General features: G+C 40.8%; 1 protein-coding gene across 2 annotated transcripts in view; it reads right to left on the bottom strand.

The window, feature by feature from the left end:
* Positions 1-18,914: 18,914 nt before the first annotated feature.
* Positions 18,915-23,435, bottom strand: part of LOC147622017 (uncharacterized) — a 44,975-nt gene continuing 40,454 nt past the window's right edge. For both annotated transcript variants that reach the window (XM_086823094.1, XM_086823096.1), the window contains one exon: positions 18,915-20,067. In XM_086823094.1, coding sequence (XP_086679220.1) covers positions 19,965-20,067 — 103 coding nt within the window. In that variant the 3' untranslated portion in view covers positions 18,915-19,964. The remainder of the gene's footprint in view (positions 20,068-23,435) is intronic.

Raw genomic sequence — 23,435 nt, 5'->3', positions numbered from 1 at the left:
TAGGAAGTGAGTTGAGTAAGCCAAAAACGATATTGTCTAGCAAGAAGCCACATGAGCAAAACTGAATTATCCCACATGAGCTAGCAAAGCAAAATTGTACCTCCCTCATATAATTTCAAGCAATGAAACATGAAGCAAGCTCTCAAGCCTCTTTATGAGTACAAGTCTCAATCTTGTACCTAATTGTGCTTAAGTCTAAGCTTAATTAGTTTAGCATTTAATCATCATGTTTATGCTTAAGCGTCACCCACCTTAGATTAGCTTTATCACTTGATTAATGTAATATTAGTACTAATCAACTTAGTCTTGCACATGCACATGGTACCCATGCTTTTTGACATGGCATTAGAGCCTTCCCTATCCCCACATTAATAATCTCAATCTAGATTAGTCTAAATCCTTTACTAATTAACATTTTAGTCACTAATCATAAGCTTATCCTCTTGCCCTGCTTGTGGCTCTGATGCCCATTTCTCCCAACTCTCATCACCATTGCTCAAACCCTTTTGGGTATAGCTTCACCACATCAAGGCGACCTCCCACTTGCAAGGAATTGGTTGATTTCACCACCTTCAGCTCACAATAATAAACAGAAACATCGTCGTTGCCCTTTCAACTGATTCACCATCTATAGTTCAAATTGGCCTAAGCCCTTTTAGTAGAGCCTTTCCCATGCCCTATGAACTCTACATATCAAATCTCATGGCATTTGATCAACCGGCTTTTGTATAGTTAAAGAAAAACTAGTCACCTATCCCTCATTAATTTCGCGTGTTTTTCAATGATTTGAGCTAGAGATTTTTGGTGTGCCACTTTTTCTCATCAAGGGGCCCAAGAAACCTATACAAAAATTCCCATTATAATTACTTTCCACAATCTCAATTAAAGGCTCCACATTTTAGCCCCCCTGATAATCACCAATTTTTTCACTGAATCACTATAATTAAGAAGTGATTAGTCAAAATTGAGCCCAATTAGAGTTAAATTACAAAAGTAGGGTTGTATTATCTTTGGGGAATCATCATTTACATTCAAAATCACTCGCACCCATTTGCATTGCTCAATTTGAGTACCTTCTCACCACATTTAGTGCTTTTTTAGTATATAGTGTGCATCTTAATCACGTATATCAGCTTGAAATTAGTCATTGCATGAAAAATCAGAGCTCATTTCCAATCTTATATGAGATTAGACATTGCCAATGAAGTAAAACACAAGCTCATTGGTAAGACCTTCTCAAATGCAAGGATTTTGCATCTCATGACATTATATGGGGAAGGGGTGCATCCTTGGGTCAACAAAAATGGGTACACACATGTGCATAAGCATCAAAAGCAAAGAAAAGGTGTATTAAATACTATCCTAAGCACGCTCATAGCACAAATGCATGGAGTGACTGCATCACAAAGCATGGCACTTACACACAAAGCATTAAAGGACGCATCAAAGCACCAAACACAAGCATCAGAGTGGTAACAAGAAGAATGAGGCCCACATCAAAGGAGTTGTGCAAGAGCCAAGAGTCAAGCTAAAGAGCAAAGAACAAGATCCAAGAAGCATCCAACAATGCAAAGATGAAGAACAAGGACAAGACATCGACATGAAGCATGAAGTTAGTAACAAGGGATCTTCACCAAGTAAGAGCAAGAAGCTCTCAAGCAAGCAGTAGCATTGAGCAACAAAGGAGCTACCAACCACTACCCTAACCTAATCAATTCATATGTTGTAAGCCACCAAATGAGTGGGAAAGTCTATTTTTTTATAAGCATGCTTTACCACCTAAGAGTAGCTAGAGAGCACCTAGGGGAAGTAATGCAAATATAAACACTCATGAACACCTAAGAGTAGCTAATCAAACACCCAAGGGGGGAGATGTTCCATGTCCAAATCCAAATGGCAATCCACCTACCACCTACATTAAGGGGGGGTAAAATGTTTATAAACCTTGCATCTGACCACCTTGTAGTAGCCTAAGAATATAGCACCAAGGGGGTGTTGAGAAGGTGGTACCATTAAGCACAGGAGTTGGTAGGGAGTGAGTTGAGTAAGCCAAAGAAGATATTATCCAGCAAGAAACCACATGAGCAAAACTGAATTATCCCACATGAGCTAGCAAAGAAAAGTTGTACCTTCCTCAAATAAAAAGGGGTCATTTTCAAGCAATGAAACATGAAGCAAGCTCGCAAGCCTCTTTATGAGTACAAGTCTCAACATATTAATGTAGGATTAATATTAATCACCTTAGTCTTGCACATGCACATGGTACCCATGTTTTCTGACACTAAATTCTTTTGATGTAAACATAAATTAGATACACAATAATCATATCATGTCACAATTAGATACATGATGATATTCATATCATGTTGAAAGTAGATTGCTCACATCCTCAAACTAGTGGAAGTAAAAGCATGGATCATATTATATTGGAGCTCTATATCAAAAAAAGTTATTTTTTGGTCATCATTTTGTGTTGAGATTTTCTACATAGTGTCTATTTAATGTAGAAAGTAAGCGCCTTTTATTTGTTTTGTGTTATAGCTCTACATATTGAAGTACCGAATGGTAGCTCAATATCTAAAGGATTTAAACATTAAAATTGCACAATATTAATTATATATTGAGATTGTATGGCATAAACCTACAGTACCCATAAACCATCTAATCTAGCTTGTATATACAAAACTCTAGTATAAAGACTACAATTAGTTGATGACTTGTTGCCATGCATTTGAAGGTGAACAAGCTACACTGAAACCCTAAAGTCTCAGGATAAAGTAGATACATGGTATAGATTTGTGAAGATAGCATAAAGTTGCATATAAGCATAAATGTTACAATGGAAATATTATAGATCTTCACTTATCTTGACACTATTGTAATAACTAAAGCTCTCTATCAAAGTTAACAGAGCTCAACAAGCCTGTTTTACAATTTTACAAATAGCTTGCTTTTTTAAAATTTTATGAGAGAGTTAGGATCACTTTTAATGAGCTCTTGTCTTAAGACTACACCCCATCTGTGTGGTAGGTATGTGCTGGTTAGGTTCTAAATGTTTTCACCTTTTTATATCTTAAAAATTCTAAGGAAAGACAAAGTTCCAATAGTTTAAGTTGGTATCTAAATTGAAGTGTTTTATGAGATACCACACAATTGTAGCTTATCATTTTGAGCTACCTTTTTACCTAATTATCAGCAACATATCATTTATCCACTTTAAGTATGATTTATACACCATGCATACATTTTGTATATAAATCCTATAGTTTGCACATGAAATCCTATAGTTTGCACATGAAATCAATGATGTGTATAAACCCTATAGTTGGCATATGAAATCAATGATGTGTATTGCATTCACTTTGTGTATGACTACCATCCCATAACCCAAGCTACATGTCTAATGTGGCACACCATAATATCCACCCTCTCACTAATTCCCATACAACTCTCTTTTTCTTGTGTGAGAAGTTAAGTGAAGTGTGGTAAAATAAGGATAAACTCACTCAAACTAATGTACAATAAATATATATGTAGAAGAATGCACATAATATATAATTAAATTGTATATCAAAATACAATACAATGTAATGTTTGGAGGCTGAAAATATTAGAGAAGAAAAATTATAGCCCTTCTTATCCTCACAATTAAAAATTCAATAGCGTATTTGGCCTAAGACACACACCACAAGTTGTGAAACCCCAATTCTAGCCAAAAGTAAAATACCCATAACTATTTAATCTTTTGGAGTTTTACAATTATGAATAGTCAAAGTTGATCTACAATAAGAGACAAATTCACACTTAGCTTGTAATAAGGATTGAGATATTTTATCTAATCTCAATCCATAGCTTTCTCAATCTAGCTTTGTTTCATATGAGCATAACACATAACTTTGGCCAACTATTCATGTCAAGAACCTTCTTGCTCTCTACCAAGGAACCATAGTGTTAGTGGTTAGACCACTTGTCTTGGATCATGGAAGTCCCAATTGAGGAGGCAAAAGAAGCCAAGAGGCATGTCATTCCCTCTTGTTTGAGCCCTTCCTTTACTCTTAATCTCTTAAGTAATCCTTCCAAAAGGCAATGGTTAAGCTAGAAAGCTTGAACCACCTTCTTCTCCACTCTTACTCAATCACACTCCCACTCAAGGTAGTAAGCATGCACACTCAACACATTCCAATCACACACACAAGCATGCATCCTATAACCAAGCATGTAAGCAAGAAGGTAAGAGCTCAAGAGAAGAAGAAAGCTTTGCACTTGAGAAATGATTGAATTCTCCCATTCACATTATCAAACGCTATATATATACAAGTGGGCTTTGCCCGAGGCCACACAACTTAAGTGGGTGCCCATTGCCTATTTCTACCCATATATGCAAGGCTTATGGCTGGCTTTTGATACATCATTGAGCCCATGGCCATACATAATGTGAACTATTCCTAGGCTAAAGGCAAGGATTTGAAATGTACAAAAAGAGTTAACAACTCCTCCTTGCCTAGACCCGCTTTTGCCCTTGGAAGTTGTGAATGATGGGCTTTGCCAATGAGAGGATCTTTATCTTCATGATGAACTCATTATGTAGAAGTATTGCATCGCCTTTAAGTGTTGGACTGGCTTCCTGTTGTTGCTTGAATAAATACAAAGTTGCAACCCGAGAGGATGAGCTCAAACGAGAACATCTCTTCAAGACTCACATCCAGAAAGCTTCTAAAAACTCAATGCATGCAAAGAGCCCATATATTTGTCAAAGTGTGGGCCCAAGGTTAATGTCAAAGTGTGGGCCCAAGATTAATGTCAAAGATAAGGCCCTTCACCTGTGATTCATCATATTTATGCCATTTCATGGGGTCTTTCTCTTCCTTGAAGTCCTACAACCAGATTCGAGAACATGATGGCTGCTTGATATGAAGTGATTAAACTGTATGATCAGCCCACACATCCATTCTTTTATCAGGATCATGCCAATTGTTGGAGATTTAAAGGGTTGATCTTCTTCTTTGCTTCATACTCCTTCCATCTCATGTTCCTGCATAGTGTATGTAGCCTAAAAGTCTAGGTTTCAAAGGTAGTGGAGGAGGGCCTCAAAACAAAGGAGTGGATTGACTGAATAGGGTTGGAAAATCTTGGACATCCTTGCTTGAAAAAATTCAGTAAAAAAACACTCTTCAAAGGTCTGTAGATGGTGGGTTGGAAGGTACCATAGTATCCATAGATTTGTCGGTGGGTTGGGGGCCGATGGTGGTGAAGTTAAAGAACACTAGCAATTGGCAAGGGTGCTCATAATAAATATTCAAGTCTTTGTTTATCTTTACATTTTCAAAATTTTCCAAGCAAATCAAAAGAGTTGTAAAAATTTTGCAGGTCATTTGCACATGGGAATCTTTTGAATCGCGATGTGCTTCCAAAAAGAATCTCATCACCTACCGCATCCAATCTTCATCCATCTCAGCTCTCCTTGTGGCAATGATGGCAGCTCCAAAAAGTTTATTAAATATTCATCCATCTCAGCTCTCCTTGTGGCAATGATGGCAGCTCCAAAAAGTTTATTAAATATTCATTGTATTGGAGCTTATCTGAGTACTCACTCTAGCTCTATAGATCTTGGGTATTAGCATGTGTAGATCTTGAGTACTCACTCTAGCTCTGTAGATCTTGGGTATTAGCATGTGTTGTGGATCAATCCTCTGGGTAGTAGGGGCATATCTGTAAGAATCTATAAAGGTGGCCCTTGTGGAACTAGGGAAGTCACCATCTTGGCTGATTTTGTATGGTGCCCTGACCAGATCCAGATGCAAAAGTATGTGCTGTGTTCCAAACTGTGAAGCGGAATAGACTTGGCTACTGGGTCGCAGAGCATGCAAGCATTGTGGTAATCAGAAGCATCAGTCTAGTGACTACGTGACGTGCCGACAATGTGGCCAACATGGCCATGGAACTAATGACTACTTATACCATGTATGTGGCCAATGCGGATTCCAGGGTCACAGCTCTAGGGTATGCCCAAATGCATTGTTGGAGCAGTTTGAAGATGTGCAGCGCCGATGGCTCAAGTGGAAAAATGCAAGCGATATTGACCGCCTTATGAAGAGTAAAAAGGAGCTCAAGTGGTTTCTCAAAGATGCTACCTTAGCTGTGGAATGGCACTCCCAATACCCTCAAAGGGGAGACTCTTTGTTGCTGGATATGGCGTGGATAGTAATTGCAACAGGAAACCTCTTGTCCGATGTTAAGCATGCAATTGCAAACCTTGAGGATGAGGACAGTATTTCGGACAGCAGCTCGAATAGTGACTCTGAGGCTTTTGAGGCTAATCCGGACGCTGATTATGGTTGCCATGATAATGGTGCGAATATGGATGCGATTGAGCATCCAAAGGAGGACATTTTGGCTGCCCAGAATGTTCTTGAAGAGCATGGTGATGATCAACAGCAGCACATTGATTATATCCCCCATGTTAGTGATGGTGCATGGCATAAGTTGAATGAGTAGCTTGTCCCTCTTCCCGATGAGAATGATGTTGTATCACTTCCAGAAGAAGCCCATACCCATGATGAACCAGATGTATGGCACATGTTCTCGCCAAGCAAGCCAGTAGAGGTCATGAACACTTGGGTTGAGATATTTCGAGATTTCGGCTTTGTACCTCCTGCATACCGACATCCGCATGATCAATCCAGATTGGGTTTTAGCCTAGCCTTGGAGAAGGTGTTGATGGGTGGACAATGTTCCACTATGGCGGAGGACGATCATGTACATGAGGATGACCATCCTATGGCCAACAATCAGTCCTAGTTAACTTTTTGCAGAGTATCCATCCTATGCACAGTTGATGGCAGATTTACTGGATGATCCAAAGGAGGAGGCTCTTACTACTACAGATGATGTATGTGGGGAAGGTTTGCCCTAGTACCTTTTCAATTTGGTTGATGTGATAACCCAATAGCACTGGCTATTGTGGATCAGGATAATTTGGTTCCAAGTGATGAGAAGGTTCTCATCAAATGTGGGTTTCTTGCAGAAGCACAAGATGTGTTCGATACACTGTTAGTCTGAGAGGCAGTCTCCAAGAACACTCTGATCTTTGGATATGCCGATTAAGGGCTCAATAAGGAAGCATTGGATTGCTTGGAACAAGTGCAATGTGCCATGATGGTGGACTGAAGAGCAAAAGATAGAAAACCGGTAGGGAGATTTCCTAGATGCTATGGCTACCTTGGAGCGGCATGATAGGGTAAAATTGCATGTATGGAATCTTAAACCTATTGAGGAGCAGCAAGCTCTTTTTGAGATCAAAGATGATGCCGATCTAGATGAGCAAAGGTGGCTGGACAGCCCCATGACACCAAAGACCAAGCTCAAGGAGTAGCATGTTTACCAGATGAATGCTCAAATGAAGGAGCAGGATACGTACATTGTGGATGCTTGAATGAATGAGCAAGAGGTTTGCTTTGAGGATGCTCGGATAGCTGAGCAGGAAGGGTTGCACATGCACCCATGGATGAGGTAGAGGGTGAGGCAGCGGAGAAGCTGTGTGGTCGAGAGGCCCCAGGAATGCCCTCACATGTTGAGAACCCTTAAATACATATGCCGAAGAGCATGGAGGACAATCTCCAGGGTTCTTCGATGCATCAAAACAAGGGTGAGGTTGGGGAGGGAACAGAGTGGCTCTATGAAAGCTCAGACAAGCCCTCACATCCTGAGACCCCTTGGATGGATAAGCAGGTGGATTACCAGATGCAAGTTTTGCTCGGATGATGAGCAGGGGAGATTCGGATGATCTAAATGGTAGTTCTAGCCATGATGATGGGATGGTTATGCTGAAGGTTGAGAGAGCATGGAAGGAGCATCAAGGACAGAAGAGCCAAGTGATGCCCTTGGATGTCTCTAACCTTGCATCAGGTTTCCATCATGGTGTAGATATTCCAGAAAATCCAGTTTCCAGTTGTGGTCAAGATGATGACATCAACTAGTTTGACATGTTGCTTGTTGCCATTTGATGGTGTACCTGTCCATGGTGATAGCCTTGGAGAGGTTGATGCAACTTGGTTTGACACGTTGCTGGAAGAGGCTGTGGATCATGCAGATTATGCTTGTATGCCGAATGCAGTGGAACATGGATTGAGTATTCTTGTTGGGCCTACAAAGCATGATGTAGATGTGGTTAGAGTGCCTAATTGGTTGCTTATGCACGCTATTTAACAAAATTCTTTGGAGATGATGTGCCATGCTCATCGAGTCAATCTCAAGGTGTTGTGACATTTGGGATACATCAGCATGTAGCAGATGCTGGAGCTTCATCGACATATCTTTTTGATCGATAGTGTTATGCCTATGCTATGCTTGCTCCATGCTCTTGGAGTCTAGACACACTTGTGGAGACATAGTTTTATGTCTTCATTTTGTATGATCATGGCTGGATGGCATTGTATTTGATGGGTTCCCAGCCTTGGCATGTTGCCATGAAATGGTTACACTGTACTTGCACTAGATACATGTTACGCGCACGTCACTAGCATGACCCTATGCTTGTGGGTTTGGGTCATCGGATTGGGAATCCAACCCACCTAGCATGCCAAGTGTTGGTGGCCAGACAACCCCGCAAACCGGTCAACTGCCCTGATTTGCCGAGCCAGATTAGCACTGCTGGATGTCAGAACCGCTGAGTCGGCGCACTTTATTATATAGAGCCGAAGTGCCAGAGGTAGGTGTGTCCACCTACCTTATGTTTTGGGGCATTCTGATCATTCACAGGTTGTAGTTGCTGTGGGTGTGGGTTACAAGATAGCACAAGATGTGTAGCTCGTCTCTTAAAGCGAGCATTCAGAGCTTCAATGGAAACCTAGCTCCTTTTCCTTCTCTCTCTCTCTCTCTCTCTCTCTCTCTCTCTCTCTCTCTTCTCTTTCTCTTTGTGTTTTGTGTTCCTTCGCAAACAAGTATATTTCCCTGTTGGGGCTCTCTGTGTTCTGTGTTTCTTCGCAACAACGTATATTTCCCTGTTGGGGCTGAGGCCCCAACACTGTCTGAATTCTGGATCCCTTGTCTTGTGGATTTGGTGATGGGTGGAGAGGTTGCTATGGGCAGCTCTAGAAGGGTTTCATCATCTCCTTCTTCCGCTTTTCCTTTGCCTTTATCCTTCTGTGAGTTATATACCTTGTCATGTGGGTTTGTGGTGGAGAGGCTCCTATGGGCAACTCCAGAAGGGTGTCATCATCTCCTTCTTCCACTTTTCTTTTGCCTTTATCCTTGTGTGAGTCATCTACATATCTACCGCGTGCTCTTCTTTGATTTGCGGACTAGAGTCAAGCTTGCCCTTGGCTTCCTTGTGTCATCCGTGTGTTTTGATTTTTGCTCACTAACCCTCATCCTTCTTAGAGTCGTTTTCATCCTCGTCTTTGCTTGGCTCCTCTGGGCTGTTCTTCTTATTAGCTGAACCTTTGTCCTTCTTTTGTGGCCCATTTTCAATCTTTGTCAGTAAGTCATCAAGCTTATTATGCTCATCAAGTTCTAGATGGTCGAGGTATGCAACATGCCTTGTGTTGAAGAAGTAGGCATTTTCTTCCCTTTGCCTGTAGAGGCACTTCTAGTGATATATTTTGATATAAGGCCATAAGGCCAAATGCATGCCTAACCAATTTTAGATACCTGATTGGGCGATGGTTTTGATGAACAAGCTTTAGGAGCTCAATGGATTTTTTGCTTTAGCACCGCCACCTCAATCTCTAATATTCCTGATACGTTCTAAATGAGCTTTCATGATTGCATTAGTGCTATCAAGAGTCTTTTGCACAATTTCTAATTGAATATTTAGCCCTGCTGCAATGCACCAATGTTTAGCTCTATGTTGATATTTTTGTTGGTCTCCTCCTATTGTTTAAGATATACATTAGCCCTATCTATTAAGAGGTGGCTCTGTAAGGTGTCCACTTTTTGAGATATACATTAGCCCTATCTAGGAGGTGGCTCTGTAACGTGTCGACTTTTTGTGTTCTGATAAAAAGCACTGCCTATTGTTGGGTATAAGAGTGCATAAGTTATTTTTACTTAGCCTCCAGCAAATCTTTTGAGCCCTAGATGTGTTGTGATTTTCCCTTTCTAGCTTGCTTATTGTTGTTTGGGCTTCTTGAAGCTGTGCTTATACAACTTTGTTTTGGAAGTATGGGCTTACAACAACTTAAGAGTACTAAAAATGATAGATTTGGCATAAGCTCTACTACTGTTGGCTCCGAAGTGGAGGGGGTTGCCTCCTTTGTTAAGAACCTTTATGCCTCCTAGGAAAGCCTCTTATAAGCTGCCCAAAGACCATTGAGAGGGGGTCATAGCCATGTCCCCTTTTTGGGTGTCTTCTTGGTTTTGTTCCTTGGGCTCCTGGATATTATTTGTGGGCTATACTGTAACTTCCTCTTCCTTGGTGTCTTCCCCCTTTTTATTTGTCTTTGCCTCTTCTGTGTCATTGTTTGTCTTTAAGCCTGAATGTTCCATCATGGCCTTGCTCATTGATGGTGACAAATAACTTTCTCCTCTTTTTCTTTGGTTTTTTAAATTCTTGTGGGCCTTTATGTTCTCTCTTTTGGCTAGGCTTGTGCTCATCAAAGAGGGGGAGTGCAGAGAGGCTTGTATTCCTCCTTTGGAGTTGAGCCAGTTAATGGAGTGGGCAACATCTGGGGAGATCTTGATAACATGCTTCTCTACGTCATTCTCAAAAGAGCTTATGGCCACACACTTTGTGATTATATATGGTAGCACCTTTTGAGGTCCATGCCCCATGGTGGAAACTCCAAGATAGGCAGCATTCCTATTTGCCTTGTTTGTTGATTCTCAAGTGCCAACTTCCTACACTCTCGTGTAGGCACATAGTAGACATAAGTTGAGCTGTGTGAGGGGATCATAGAAGTGGAATCTAAGGATGCTTCCCCTACTGCTTGTAAGCTCTCTTTGTCTATATAGCTTTGCTTGGGTTCATTGAGTTCCATAATGGTGTATAGTTCTATATTAGGTTCATGGACTTTCTTTTTTCCCTTGGGGTGTGGGCTAGATCTTGAGGCCATAGTGCCTATTCAGCAACGTGTACTTATGAGGAATTCTACAACCCTCAAACAATGCAATGTAATCTTGTTTGATCCAACAAAGTAATTATTGCATTAATGGAAGGCATGCAACTTGCAACTTCCTAGCTGTTCCAATGCAAGATCCTTTTTTAACTCTTGTGCACCCCTTACTTTTCTATAGACAAGAATTTACTTACACACACAGTACCATTGCCAGGCATTCTGGTAATGCAATGCAAGAATCCCCCCCCTTTCTGATGTCAGTACATGATGTTAGTACATTGTGCTTTCTTGCAATCCCCTATTGTAATATGGTTCCTATACGCTATGCACTGGCACAACTATACGACCAATATAAAATTGTGAAGAGCTCCCCCCCCTTTTGGGCATAAACCATTCTAGTGCAAGTAGAGTGCAGTGCACACTCCGAACCATTGCACCTATAAAAGAATATGTACCTACAATGTACCTTATTCCTTGTGTGCCCCATGTCTGACATCGCACACAATCCAACCACGAATCCAACCACTGCTAGAGACTATGCGTGGCATAAGTGATAGTGCAATCGGATGATTGGACCCTAGAGTCAGGCAATTGGATCACTCGGCATGACTAGAGATCACGTGATTGCATGTTGGATCAGACGATTGGAACTTAAGGTGATTGAAGCCACAGAAATTGATTGGTTGGACTTAAGGTGATTGAAGCCACAGAAATTGATTGGTTGGACTTAAGGTGATTGAAGATAACAATCGACCTTTCTCAAAGACATGCAAGACATGTTAAACGTTGAAAGAAGCAATGTTAAAAGAGCATAGGATCGTTCTATTAGTTACGAGAAAGGTAAAAGAAGACAAATTAATTTTGAGAAAGGTGATTTGGTCTATGTAAAAGTTTCTAAAAAGTCAAAAACTTTAAAAAGTGGAAAAGTTCCAAAGTTAAGTCCAAGTTATTGTGGTCCTTATACAATACTTAAAAAGATTGGAAGTGTAGCTTTCAAGGTAGCTTTACATGAAGGATCCAGAGTGCATCCTGTTTTTCATGTTAGTAGACTGAAACGCAAGATGGGAAACAATGACAACATCATTGGAAAAGAAGCACTAGTTGATCTCATAGAACCACCTATTCTTCTTCATGAGCCTAAAAAGATTCTTGAATATCGAGAAAAGAAAACTAGGCATTTTGTATTTAAAGAATGTTTAGTAAAGTGGAAAGATAGACCAAAAGAAGGATCAACCTGGGAAAGAGTGGCTACACTGAAGAAAAGGTTTCCTGAGTTTTTTTTCGAGGACGAAAACTTTTCTATCAAGGGGGAGGAAATGTTATGAGACTCACAGGAAACATTATAAGGTAAGACTAGAAAAGATTATTTATATGTAAAAGGTTTGCATATAAATAAGGTTCAAGGGATTTCAAATTGGAAATACCCCTAGAAATGGTTAATAGGCATTAAGGTCAATGTAAAAGTGATGTAGATGGTGCATAAGGGAAGCCCAAAGGCCATAGAAGTAGGCACCTTCTTCTAGGGGGAGTTGAGGAGGCATTGGATAGTGAAAGGGCCACACCTAGCCATTGAAAGGTCAAGGGGCTGAAGTTGGAAGGTCATGCATCACCTAGGCCTATATAACCATCACCTAGGCCTATATAACCATGTGTTTAGGGTCCATTTGGGATATGGTTGCGTGGAGAATCAAAGTTCTAGTCTTACAAGTCCTCAAGCTATTGATGCAAGGAGCATTACATGTACATGTATCCCAACCTCATAGAGAAGTCCATAATGGTATGTGGACTTTATGTACCTAAGTATCCTTCAGGTAGGCCGCATCTAAATGTGGCATCATCGGGGCTTGCATAAACTGACTCACTAATCCAATAAAATAGCTCAAATATGACCTGGTAATAGTTATATAAATCAAACTACTCACTATGTCATGTGCACATAGTAGGATCCTTCAAGAGATAATTACACTGAGATTGGTTTGCACCATGTCATCCCATAGTTGGACATACTTGGAGAACATATCTAAAGCACACTGCCTCTACAAAAGACAAATCCCATCACATGATATAATTACCTCTATATGTAGAAAGTGTCATAGCTCATCCATATCTTTCATTGTAAACCAAGGGATATGCACAAACCTTATACCTACGAGCAGAAGCATATGAATTATGCTTCACTTTGTAGACCCACTTTACATCTAATTGCCTTCTTTTTCTTAAACAAAGACACCAAATCCCATGTCTACTAGCAGAGCCATATAAATTATGCTTCACTTTGTAGACCCACTTTACATCTAATTGCCTTCTTTTTCTTAAACAAAGGCACCAAATCCCATGTCTCATTAGCATCTAACACAACCATCTCTTCATCCATGGAAAATTCCCAAGGCTTATGTCCAATCGCCTTCTTAAAACATGTGGCTCTACCTCTTGTAGATCTTTGATTAGTATACATGCATAATGATGGGATGAATACACATCATATCTTTACATGTCCACTGGATGTCTAGCTCTAATAGACCTGCATACACCCAAATCACTGTCGAGTGTTCTCAATACTACTTTGGCTCTTTGTACACCATGTGTAACAATAGTTGGGATCCCAAACTCCTCATCAAGACTCTATTTTGGGCTACTATCTCCATTAACAAACAAATGACCTGCTAAAACATCAAGTATTATAAAAATTTGATCCACCCTTACATGATGTGAACTTGTTGAATTTTCAATGGAAGTTTTAGTACCACCGCATGACATATCAGAATATCTAATGTTCTGCCTCAACCTACCTAACCAAGATCTCACAATAGCCTCATTTACTAGAGGAATCTCTTGGTCCACTATGTACCTATGATTATTGCTCAGCATTTAAGGCACCCATCTCATAAAAAAGCCGTTGTTTGCTAGAGGAATCTCCTAGTCCACTAAGTGCATGTGGTTGTTGCTCAACATTTAAGGCACCCATCTAATTCTTTGCTTTAGCCTCTATAGAATCCTTCAGTAGCTTATATCATCTCATCAAACACAACATCCATGTTCACTCACATCTCATGCGTAGTGGGCTTATAGAATTATAACCTTTTTACTCAAGGGAATAACCAATGAATATACATTTTTATACCTTGGGATGATCCAACTTACTTCTCACCTCAATTGGTACATGTACATAAGCAATGCACCCAAATACTTTTAAGTATGCCAGTTTAGTTCAGTGAACTTTTGTTCAGGCATCATGCCATGAACTGCTATAGAGTGGGTGTCATGTTCATGATATAAACTACAATTGTAGCCCAAAATTAATGAGGTGTCTCTTTCTCATTTATCAATGCACATGCAAATTTTATAGTATGTTTATTTTTCCTTTCTATAATCCCATTTTGTTGCAACATGTACCTGCATGTAAACTTCCTCTTTATCCCAATCTCTCTTAAATAATCATCTCACTGAATTTTTTGGAGAAATATTCTCCCCCACCATTTGATCTTAGGCATCTTTCTCTACCATACCTTTAAAGCTCTAAAAGTAAGTAAACACTTCACTTTTCTCTTTCATGATATACACCCACACTTTCCTAGTGTGGTTCATTAATGAAAGATACAAAATGCTCTAATTGGTGTCATCTTTGTTGGTTCCCAAACCATTATAATTCATCTTATGCTTATCACGTAAAAATGCTTAGCCTACTTTCCCGGTTGGCATGCTTCACACACTACTCTCTGTGCATTCCATCCACTATGAATTTTGGCAAACCTATGCAGTATATACTCTTTAGCGTTGAATATTGACATGTCCAATGCGTTATGCCAAATATCAATGTCTATAATCACACGTACCATGTGCAAACATTGTAGCCTTCACTTTACGCATGCTTACATCCAATGTAAACATTATGTTAACTTTGTTTCCCTTTGTAACCAAGTGAAATTGATTATTAAAATCTTCCACATAACATCCAGGAGGATTAAACCTCAATCACAGACCCTATCAATCATATTCCCAAAGAAACTAGGTTCTGTTTATGTTTAGTACATAAAGCAAAGCAACAATACTTCATTTTCCCATCGTGCATAAACAAAGGGACTTTCCCAACATGTGCAATAGGGTGTGTTGTATCATCACATGTTTCTACATAACTTCATTTTTCCAAATCTCTTAATTCTCCGAATCACTCACCATGGCTGGTTATGTTGTTAGAGGCACCCGAATCAACATACTATACATCTCCTCAATATGGTGCATCCTACAGTTGAGAACTAAGCATCCCTTGTACTATATGTCCTAACTTGCCACAATAATAGTACTCTATGATATTTTCACTCTGATTTCTTTACTATCCACCTCGACCTCTTTGGCTCCCCCTGTCTCTAGAGCGGCATTTTCCACCTATTCACAAATTAGAATCCTATTGTTATTGCATCCATGATTCTTATTTCCATATCGGCATGCACCTCGGCTTATAGATGAAGATATCTCTCTACCTCTACTTGTATCTGTGTAAAAGGCCAAGTTGTGCATATTACTAGAGGATGATTTATTCCCAACATTTATCTTCTTTTACTGAATACAAGGACTATAAGTAACTGAAAGTTTGGAAAATTTTCCCGAGCTTGGATAGATGTCCGAAACTGATCATAGTCTTTTATAAGCTCATTCAAAGTGATCAACACCAAGTCGCCATCATCAATTAGTGCTCCAATAAAGGCAAGGGCATATGCAAGCCCTTTAATCTTAAATGGATAATCATGATACATAGCTTATTCTTTGCACATTATGCAACTCTTGCTTTAGCTGCATCTTCCTAGCCTTGGTACTTGTGCTAACAGTGTGTCACTACATCCTGTATATATGACCAATTATAGGATGAGAGACACTAATGGAGAGCCAATATATGCATAACCTTGATGGTTCTCTCATGCCATGCCTTGAAGGCATGTACTTGTTGTAGAGTAAAATTTTCTTCTAGAAGCTCAAACTGCTTATCACTACTTGTTATAAATGCCCAATATCCTTTTCCCATGAGGAAGTTTATCATCATAAACTTCCACGCTTGGAAGTTATTCTTGTCCAGCTTCTCGCTTGCAATCTAGGATAGACCGTTAAACATAGTTATACAATAACTTTTGCCTCCACCAAAAAATCATGTTCTATAGGCCAAATAGAACTTACAGTAACTCTTGCACTCATAGTAATCTTGCAATTTCCAATAATTTGTTAGACATATACATACACAATTACTATCAGTACTGTTGCAACCACTTTATGTGAACTAATCACATCAACATAAATCTGCCATACATGTGCATATCTCAAAATCTATGCAGTCACTTCAAATCTACCAATGTACATAACAATCTTTATGCAAAACATGTACATAAACACTGCGCAACTAAAAAATATCATTGTTAACACTTCTGTGTAAAGCATTTGTAAAAACCTTGCAAGGCCAACGAAACGACTCTACGGATTACCAAAATAGCAATAGAAAGGCCCTTTGGAGACATGTGGGAAAATCTCACAGTATACACTGCTTTTTCTTCATTGAAGAGGAATGTGTGGCAATCTCATAGTATACATTGTGCTTTTGCTTCATCAAAGTGGGCTCCCCAAGATATTACATTGTCCCCTCCTGATATGCCTATTGTCATTGTCCTTAACTAGTAGCCAGTAGAGATTGTCTTCTGAATCAAAGGAAAAGAGATGGAGTTACACTTACCCATGCAGCACAGCTTCCTTTTCTTGCCACTTGCTTACCTCTTAAGCTCACTACATAAACTAGCACTTTGATACCATGAAAAGAATGTGAGGAATAGGGTGACCTTAAGCTCCTTGCAAGCAAACTTTTTCACGCACACACACGATTAGACAAGCACATAAAAGAGAGACGGATGGTTGAATTTTCCACTATCTTCTTCACTTCTCTACAACCATAACATAAAGATAAGAGTGCATGCAACAAGGGAAACTACTCTACTACTAAAACATACAAGGTCCATAATGTGAACTAGACTATATGGGCTGGTGCTATAACTATGCCATAACTCTAGTAACCAAAGTGGCTAGCACATACAACCTATAAACCACTCGCAAATATCAACCATAATCTCAGCGATTCTAGTGACGTAAGTGTAGCTACAGTTGTCATTTGATATCGTAACAAGTAACACTTACGAGATCTTCGTAAGTGTAGCTACAGTTGTCATCAAGTGTATCATCCATAATCGCACTAGTTGAGCTTGTTATCGTAACAAGTAACGCTTACGAGATCTTCGGTGGGAACGAAGAGAAGTTAGAGGGCTATACCACATGCCTACCTTTTAGGAACCGGGAAGCACACAACGAATGTACCTAGAAGGAGCATGTGCATTTGTCATGCCCTTCAAAACATAATAACAAAAAAGTAAGCAAGTTTTATTTGACTACAATGAAAAACAAGACATTTTCCTTCTTTCTACAAACTCCAAGAGGGAGGGGACTTTAGGAAATCACGAAACGTGTTTCTCAAGGGCCGCAAAGGGAGTTTTCACCCTCCTTACTCTCATTATCGCCACATTGACTACATTGAAAAAACACATAAGTTTTGGTAAGTGTCGACCTCTAGGTTGGACATGCACAACTTGCCACCATGGATGAGCATCTGTATTCTTGTAAAAGAATGCTTGCTCAACATGAGTTGGCAGAATCTAAGACTCTTTTGTTGCACGCAATAACTTCGAGGAGTCGACGGACCAAAATCCAGACGGTTCTCTTTTCATTGTGGCATTATTGCATTTATACTCGACACAAAACCAATCCACCTTCAAAACCACATGTCAAAATACACAAATCAAAACTTTAGAATTATGTATAGCTTCAAGAAATCTACATGTCATGGAAGCGAGTTTGCACTTTGTATAGATTTTCGAGATGTGAAGGCATGTGAGGATCGTGTCCTTTGAAAGGCTATGTAATGAACCATGCATGTGTTCATCAACCATATCCATAATGGCATGGCTCCATAAATCTTAGGTCTATATTATGTTGTGCATATTGGATTGCCCTAACACAAACTCAAGGAAGATTACAAACCCCTCTCAATAGAGACCCTTAAAAGGGCAAGGACATAATAAGGCTCAATCTTCTCGATATCACATATCTTACATACTCAGATCTAGATGCTCTTACATAGGTGTTACCATTCTCTCATACTTAAATCTAGATGTTCTTACGTGAGTGTTACCATTCTCCCATACTTAAATCTAGAGTCATGTGATAACATTGTAATTTGGCCCTTAGATATATTGGGTGCATGTGCCATTTTCAACGTTTGTGTATCCTAGCAGCTAGATAAACATGTTCACCATCAAAATGAGAATTTGACATTGAGCAAGCTCATTTTAGAAGGGAAGTCCCTTTTTCATACAAGTTGTCTACAAGTTGTGATGCTACGATGCTAAGTGCATGGACAAAGACAAGGCCACCCATTAGTGCAATTTTATATCTTCTATGTCCGGAAGGCATCTTACCAGGTGGCAAGTTGACTTAGAGCATAAGTAGAGAGAAAGGTATATTCTCATAAAACCGTTGGGTGTTACATTATCATTATCTCCATGAACAACTCTAAGTGAGAGGATAGAGGGCCTTACAAAATGGTTGTAGGAAACACACCACCAGGGACGTAATTTTTCTGCCCCCCCCTTCCCCCCAAAAAAACAATATCCGCTAAGGGCATTGCAAAATGTCAAGTTCAATTGCTGGGAAAGAAAAGTTCAATTGCTGGGAAAGAAAACGAACAGCGAGGATAATAGATTATTAAATGTTGTAAATAGAACAAGGGTTTCAAGATGAGTAGAAAGAGACTATTTATACGATTTACAACTTTGTGGGTCGAGGAAAGGACTAACATAGGCAATATTAAATAGAACAGAATTGATGTATGGAGTATACAAAATAAATTCATATAACCGTGTTCATCAATCAGCGATCCTCTCTGCATAACACCATGTTTCTTCTTGAATAAATGGGAGCATACACCCAATATAAAAGCTAGGAGTGCCCATAAAAGGTGCTGCTTTCATAATCAATTAACAGTAGAGGCTTCACACAAACACAAGTGAAGCAATTACTGCTTCTGTATTGCAACACTACAAAAAAATGTGTTGACCCCATTTCTGGTATGAGATCTAATTGCGGCATAAACTTTTCGACTCCAAAAATCTGGAGACGTGTTGGTCGTCATCAGTACCCAAAAACCCTTGCAGGCTTCTCTTTATATGCTTACCATACGGTACAAATGTACAGTGGGGATTTGAGCCCGTTATACTATAGCCAATCTCAGTCTTCTCAACAATGAATCTCCTTCTAGCATTGAAGGTAGTATAATTTGAAGCAAGCCAAAGCCACAGCAAGCACACCGCAGCTTGCCACACTCGTTGTCTTGACAGGAGAAAGCCCCAGAGAATACAGGGTAAATTAAATTTATATGACAAGAAGATGGAGACTTATCAGCAAATTCCTTCTGCCGATAATATGTTGAAATAAACTAAATGGTGTGCCTACCATTGGTCTGCCATACCCCCCTGCACAGAAAGCCTTGTTTGTAGGCTTGACTCACGTCAGTTCTGAGTAAAAGCACCTTATCAGCATTAAATGCACTGAATTACCCAATGTCAAACCTCTCCATCGCCTTCATGCGATCCTTTACTTTCACTTGTGAGATTCCTGAGATGTTCCCTCCAAGGAGTGCACGAATCGGCACCCTTTGCTTTAATCTTTTTTCCGAACAATCCGCCAAGTTCACAAATTGCATGTAAGCTGTAGCCATTCTCATAACTGAAACTCATTACCTTACAAACTGGCCACAATGTTATTTGCACTTAATGCACTTCATTACTTCACTCTAGCACTGCCTCCAGCACCACTTGAAATGTACGTTCAGAGCAAAAGCACCGCCATCCAGATGTGCAACACAAGCCAATATACCATTATACTCAACCTTGCCTCTGGCTTTCTCATCAGCAATCTTTCTCCAGAAACCCTTAAAAGCACACCACAAACGTCAAAAGCTTAGCACTCAAATATCTTCACCACTTTCTGACAAGACAAATCTTATTGATCAACATTCTCATATGACTGAAAACTTTGCTACAAAAATATGGCATCGATTATGTAAAAGTTAGATAGTATCACTGTGATTAAACAATTAGAAGCTCAAAACTTCATACCCTGCTTCTATTAGAAACCCTGTACAACGTGTATGTTACAAATTCTTTAAAGTTTAACTTCCAATTTCATCTGGGACTTTTACCAACTTCACAAAAGCCCTATTAAAGTTGCACATCTGCGAGGGTTTCCCTCCCTCTTGGATAACCAACCCAATTGTCCCAATCCACAGGCCTAAAGACCCTGTAGATCCCAGTAACTACCAAACTGTTGTGATTAGCCATACTCTAGCCAAGCTGTGGGTAGCATTGGAGGCTGAGATCAGATCTTTGGCTGAGGGACCCCGGCCATTGCAAATTTTAGGCAAAACTACTCAACACTAGATCATATCTTTACTCTGACAGCTACCATTGAGAAGGTGAGTGCAGGCAGACAACTAATCTTCCATTATTTTGGAGGATTGAGAGGAGGTAGGTGATGACGTTCTCCCACATGATTAAGAGTAAGCCTTTTGTGCCACATGAAATCATACTCCCAGCGTTTGGAGCAGCTCCAACACCGCCTCCCAAGATAGGCACTTGAACCCTCCAGACAGCTTGTGCAGGAAGAACAGAGCAGATCATGGTACTCCAACACCACTAGATGGTTTGCTTCACATACTCTCCGGATAGATCGCCTCACTCCCTTTGACTAGAGCCTATAGTCCCCCTTTTAAATCTCTCTCAGCAAGAGATCGACTGAGTAGCATACGTGGTATGCAACACTAGGAAGAGAGAGGCAGAGGATCATTACTCGTTATTTTGCCCAGCTACTATCAGATGCAAGGCAGATTCCATTGCCTCTTCAAAGAAGGATTTCGTCCCCTTTCAAAGGTAATGCACCATAGAGACCAGCGATGCTTAGGTGTACCTCCTCATAGAGCTGCATCATCAAAAAGAGACCTTCATTCAACTCCAGTCAGGGAGGTGAGATCAGTTGCATCCCACTCAAACTTCCATTATAGATTTCTTTAGCTCGTATCAGACAACCATAATGCACAATCATTGTGGCAGTGTCCCAAAGAGTTGATAGATCAAAGGCAATGCACCCGATCCCGCTGGGCACTAGCTTTTAGTAATACTGCCATTCAGCGGCCCCCATGGTGTCACCACAGAGAGGGCAGAATCTCTCCAGAGAGCTAGGGGGTCTCAACCCCGAGATCCAGAACTTTGTCCTGTCAGCTCCAAACCAGGGACATAAATGACACAACACGGGGTCTATAAGACCAAACATCTGATGTTAGTAGTATGGAACTGCAATGGCACCCCGTGGTCAAATCCAGGAGGTTTGAGCGAGACTCACAGACACAGATGTCATTTTCTACACAGACTCTAGAGGCCTGAGAGGGGCTTACCATACATAATCGGGTTCGAGTGGGAGTCAGCTTTCTGAGGCGAGACCCACACATCATCAGGAGTGCATGGCTCGGGAGGGGTAGATGTCCTTTTTAGACCCCACCTCCGACAAATTCTCAGCATCATCTGGAAGGACGAAGACTCGTTGTCCTTTCAGACTCAGCCATACAAGATTTTTGCGATCGGCAGGACCTTACTGTTAACCTCAGTAAAACCAAGGTAATGGTCTTCAATACCTCCCGCCCCTTACACATCCAAATTGAACTTCACATACAAAGGGGATCTTGTGGAGATTGTCTCATCCTACCTCTACCTTGGTGTCACTTTCAATGGCCCACACTTCACCATGGTTCCCGCAGAAAATGCCAAAGTGACACGAGGATATGCAGCCTTGAGCTTACTTGAGCGGCAGTGCATCCAGGCCTCTACCTTGGTGTCATGGTTCCCGCAGTACATGCCAGAGTGACACGAGGATATGCAGCCTTGAGCTTACTCGAGCGGCAGTGCATCCAGGCACATTTCTAGAAGTCCAAGATGAAGGGTTGGGCTTTTGACACTCCCGTCTGTTGGGGTAAAGGCACTATGCCCACCCTTATAGTGTGTACAAGCCCATAAGTTATAGTACATAGTACACTTAGTACTTTTAATGTACTAAGTGCACTATGTGTACTAGTGCAATATACATGTGTGATAGGGGAGTCACACTCATGCCTCATGAGTTGACTTATCCCCACAACTCTCTCTCTCTCTCTCTCCCTTGTTGTTTCTCTGTGTATGTCTCCCACATGAATTCCTAACCCTAATTCCTGTTTCTCCCACACAACTGGTATCAGAGCCTGCAGGTCGACTAGGGGTTGACGCTGAGTTTCTTCAGAAACACGTAGCTGAAGCTGAAGCTGGAGCAGGCCAGTCCTCTCTGTTTGATCGAGCAAAGAAAGCCCAAGACTCCCTTTCGTCTGTGTATACTCTGGAAAGGCCAAGGTGGTAGAAGCGATGACCACAGCCGAATAGAGGCCTGACGAAAGGGCAGGCGGACACGTAGGCTTACTGCTGGGCGTGAGCGAAGGCGGCAACTGGGCGCAAGCGAGCGCATTCGCATTGTAGCGAAAACACCCGTAGCGCTACTAGGTGGAGGCGGCGAAGGCTTTAGTCGACCGCTGGTCACCGAGCGAAAACACGCGAAGCGAAGGCTACTAGGCCAGCGCGCACAACTCCCGGCGCCCGTCAACTGGCCGGGTAGCCAACAAATAGACGCCCAGCGCTAATACACTTCGAGTTGCTTGTGAATAGGCGAAGGCAGCCAGGTATGCGTGTTGTTGCCCTTCTGCTGCACAAGAGCCTCCAACAACAAGAGGGTAAAGGACAACCATGAAGCTTCTGCCCGGGGAAAACGAGAAGCTTTTCTTGCATCAGGCATGCTTCCTTGCAAGTGGGAAGAAGATGCCCCCCCCCCTTCCTGCAACAACTAAAATTCAGCCTGCAGATCAGAGAAATTCAAAAAATTAAGAGGTATTTGCCTTCAATTTTGGGAATTTCTTATCAATTCAATCAATTGAGCAGGTACAGGTGCCAAATTGCTCAATTTTTGAGCAAAATTGGCAAAATTGGGTGACATTGGTCACAATCAGGATTAATTTGCAGGAAATTGGATGTCGAAATTTGGGGTTTTTGATGTAATTGTGCAATTAAGCACTCATACATGCTGTATGATGTGAAAAATCGCACATTTGGGCAAAATTGCAGCAAATTGCAGTGCAAATCAAGGGGCTTTTGTGCCGATTTGGTTGATTTGCATGCAGGCAATCGCATTTGATGCTGTGGATAATGTGTTGATGCCTTACAAGCACTC

This window comes from Cibotium barometz, chromosome 29 (assembly GCF_041138505.1).
Source record: "Cibotium barometz isolate CiBa-2024 chromosome 29, ASM4113850v1, whole genome shotgun sequence".
Lineage (NCBI taxonomy): Eukaryota > Viridiplantae > Streptophyta > Polypodiopsida > Cyatheales > Cibotiaceae > Cibotium > Cibotium barometz.
Note: the sequence above shows the minus strand (reverse complement) of the source record. Positions and strands in the feature narration are given on the sequence as shown.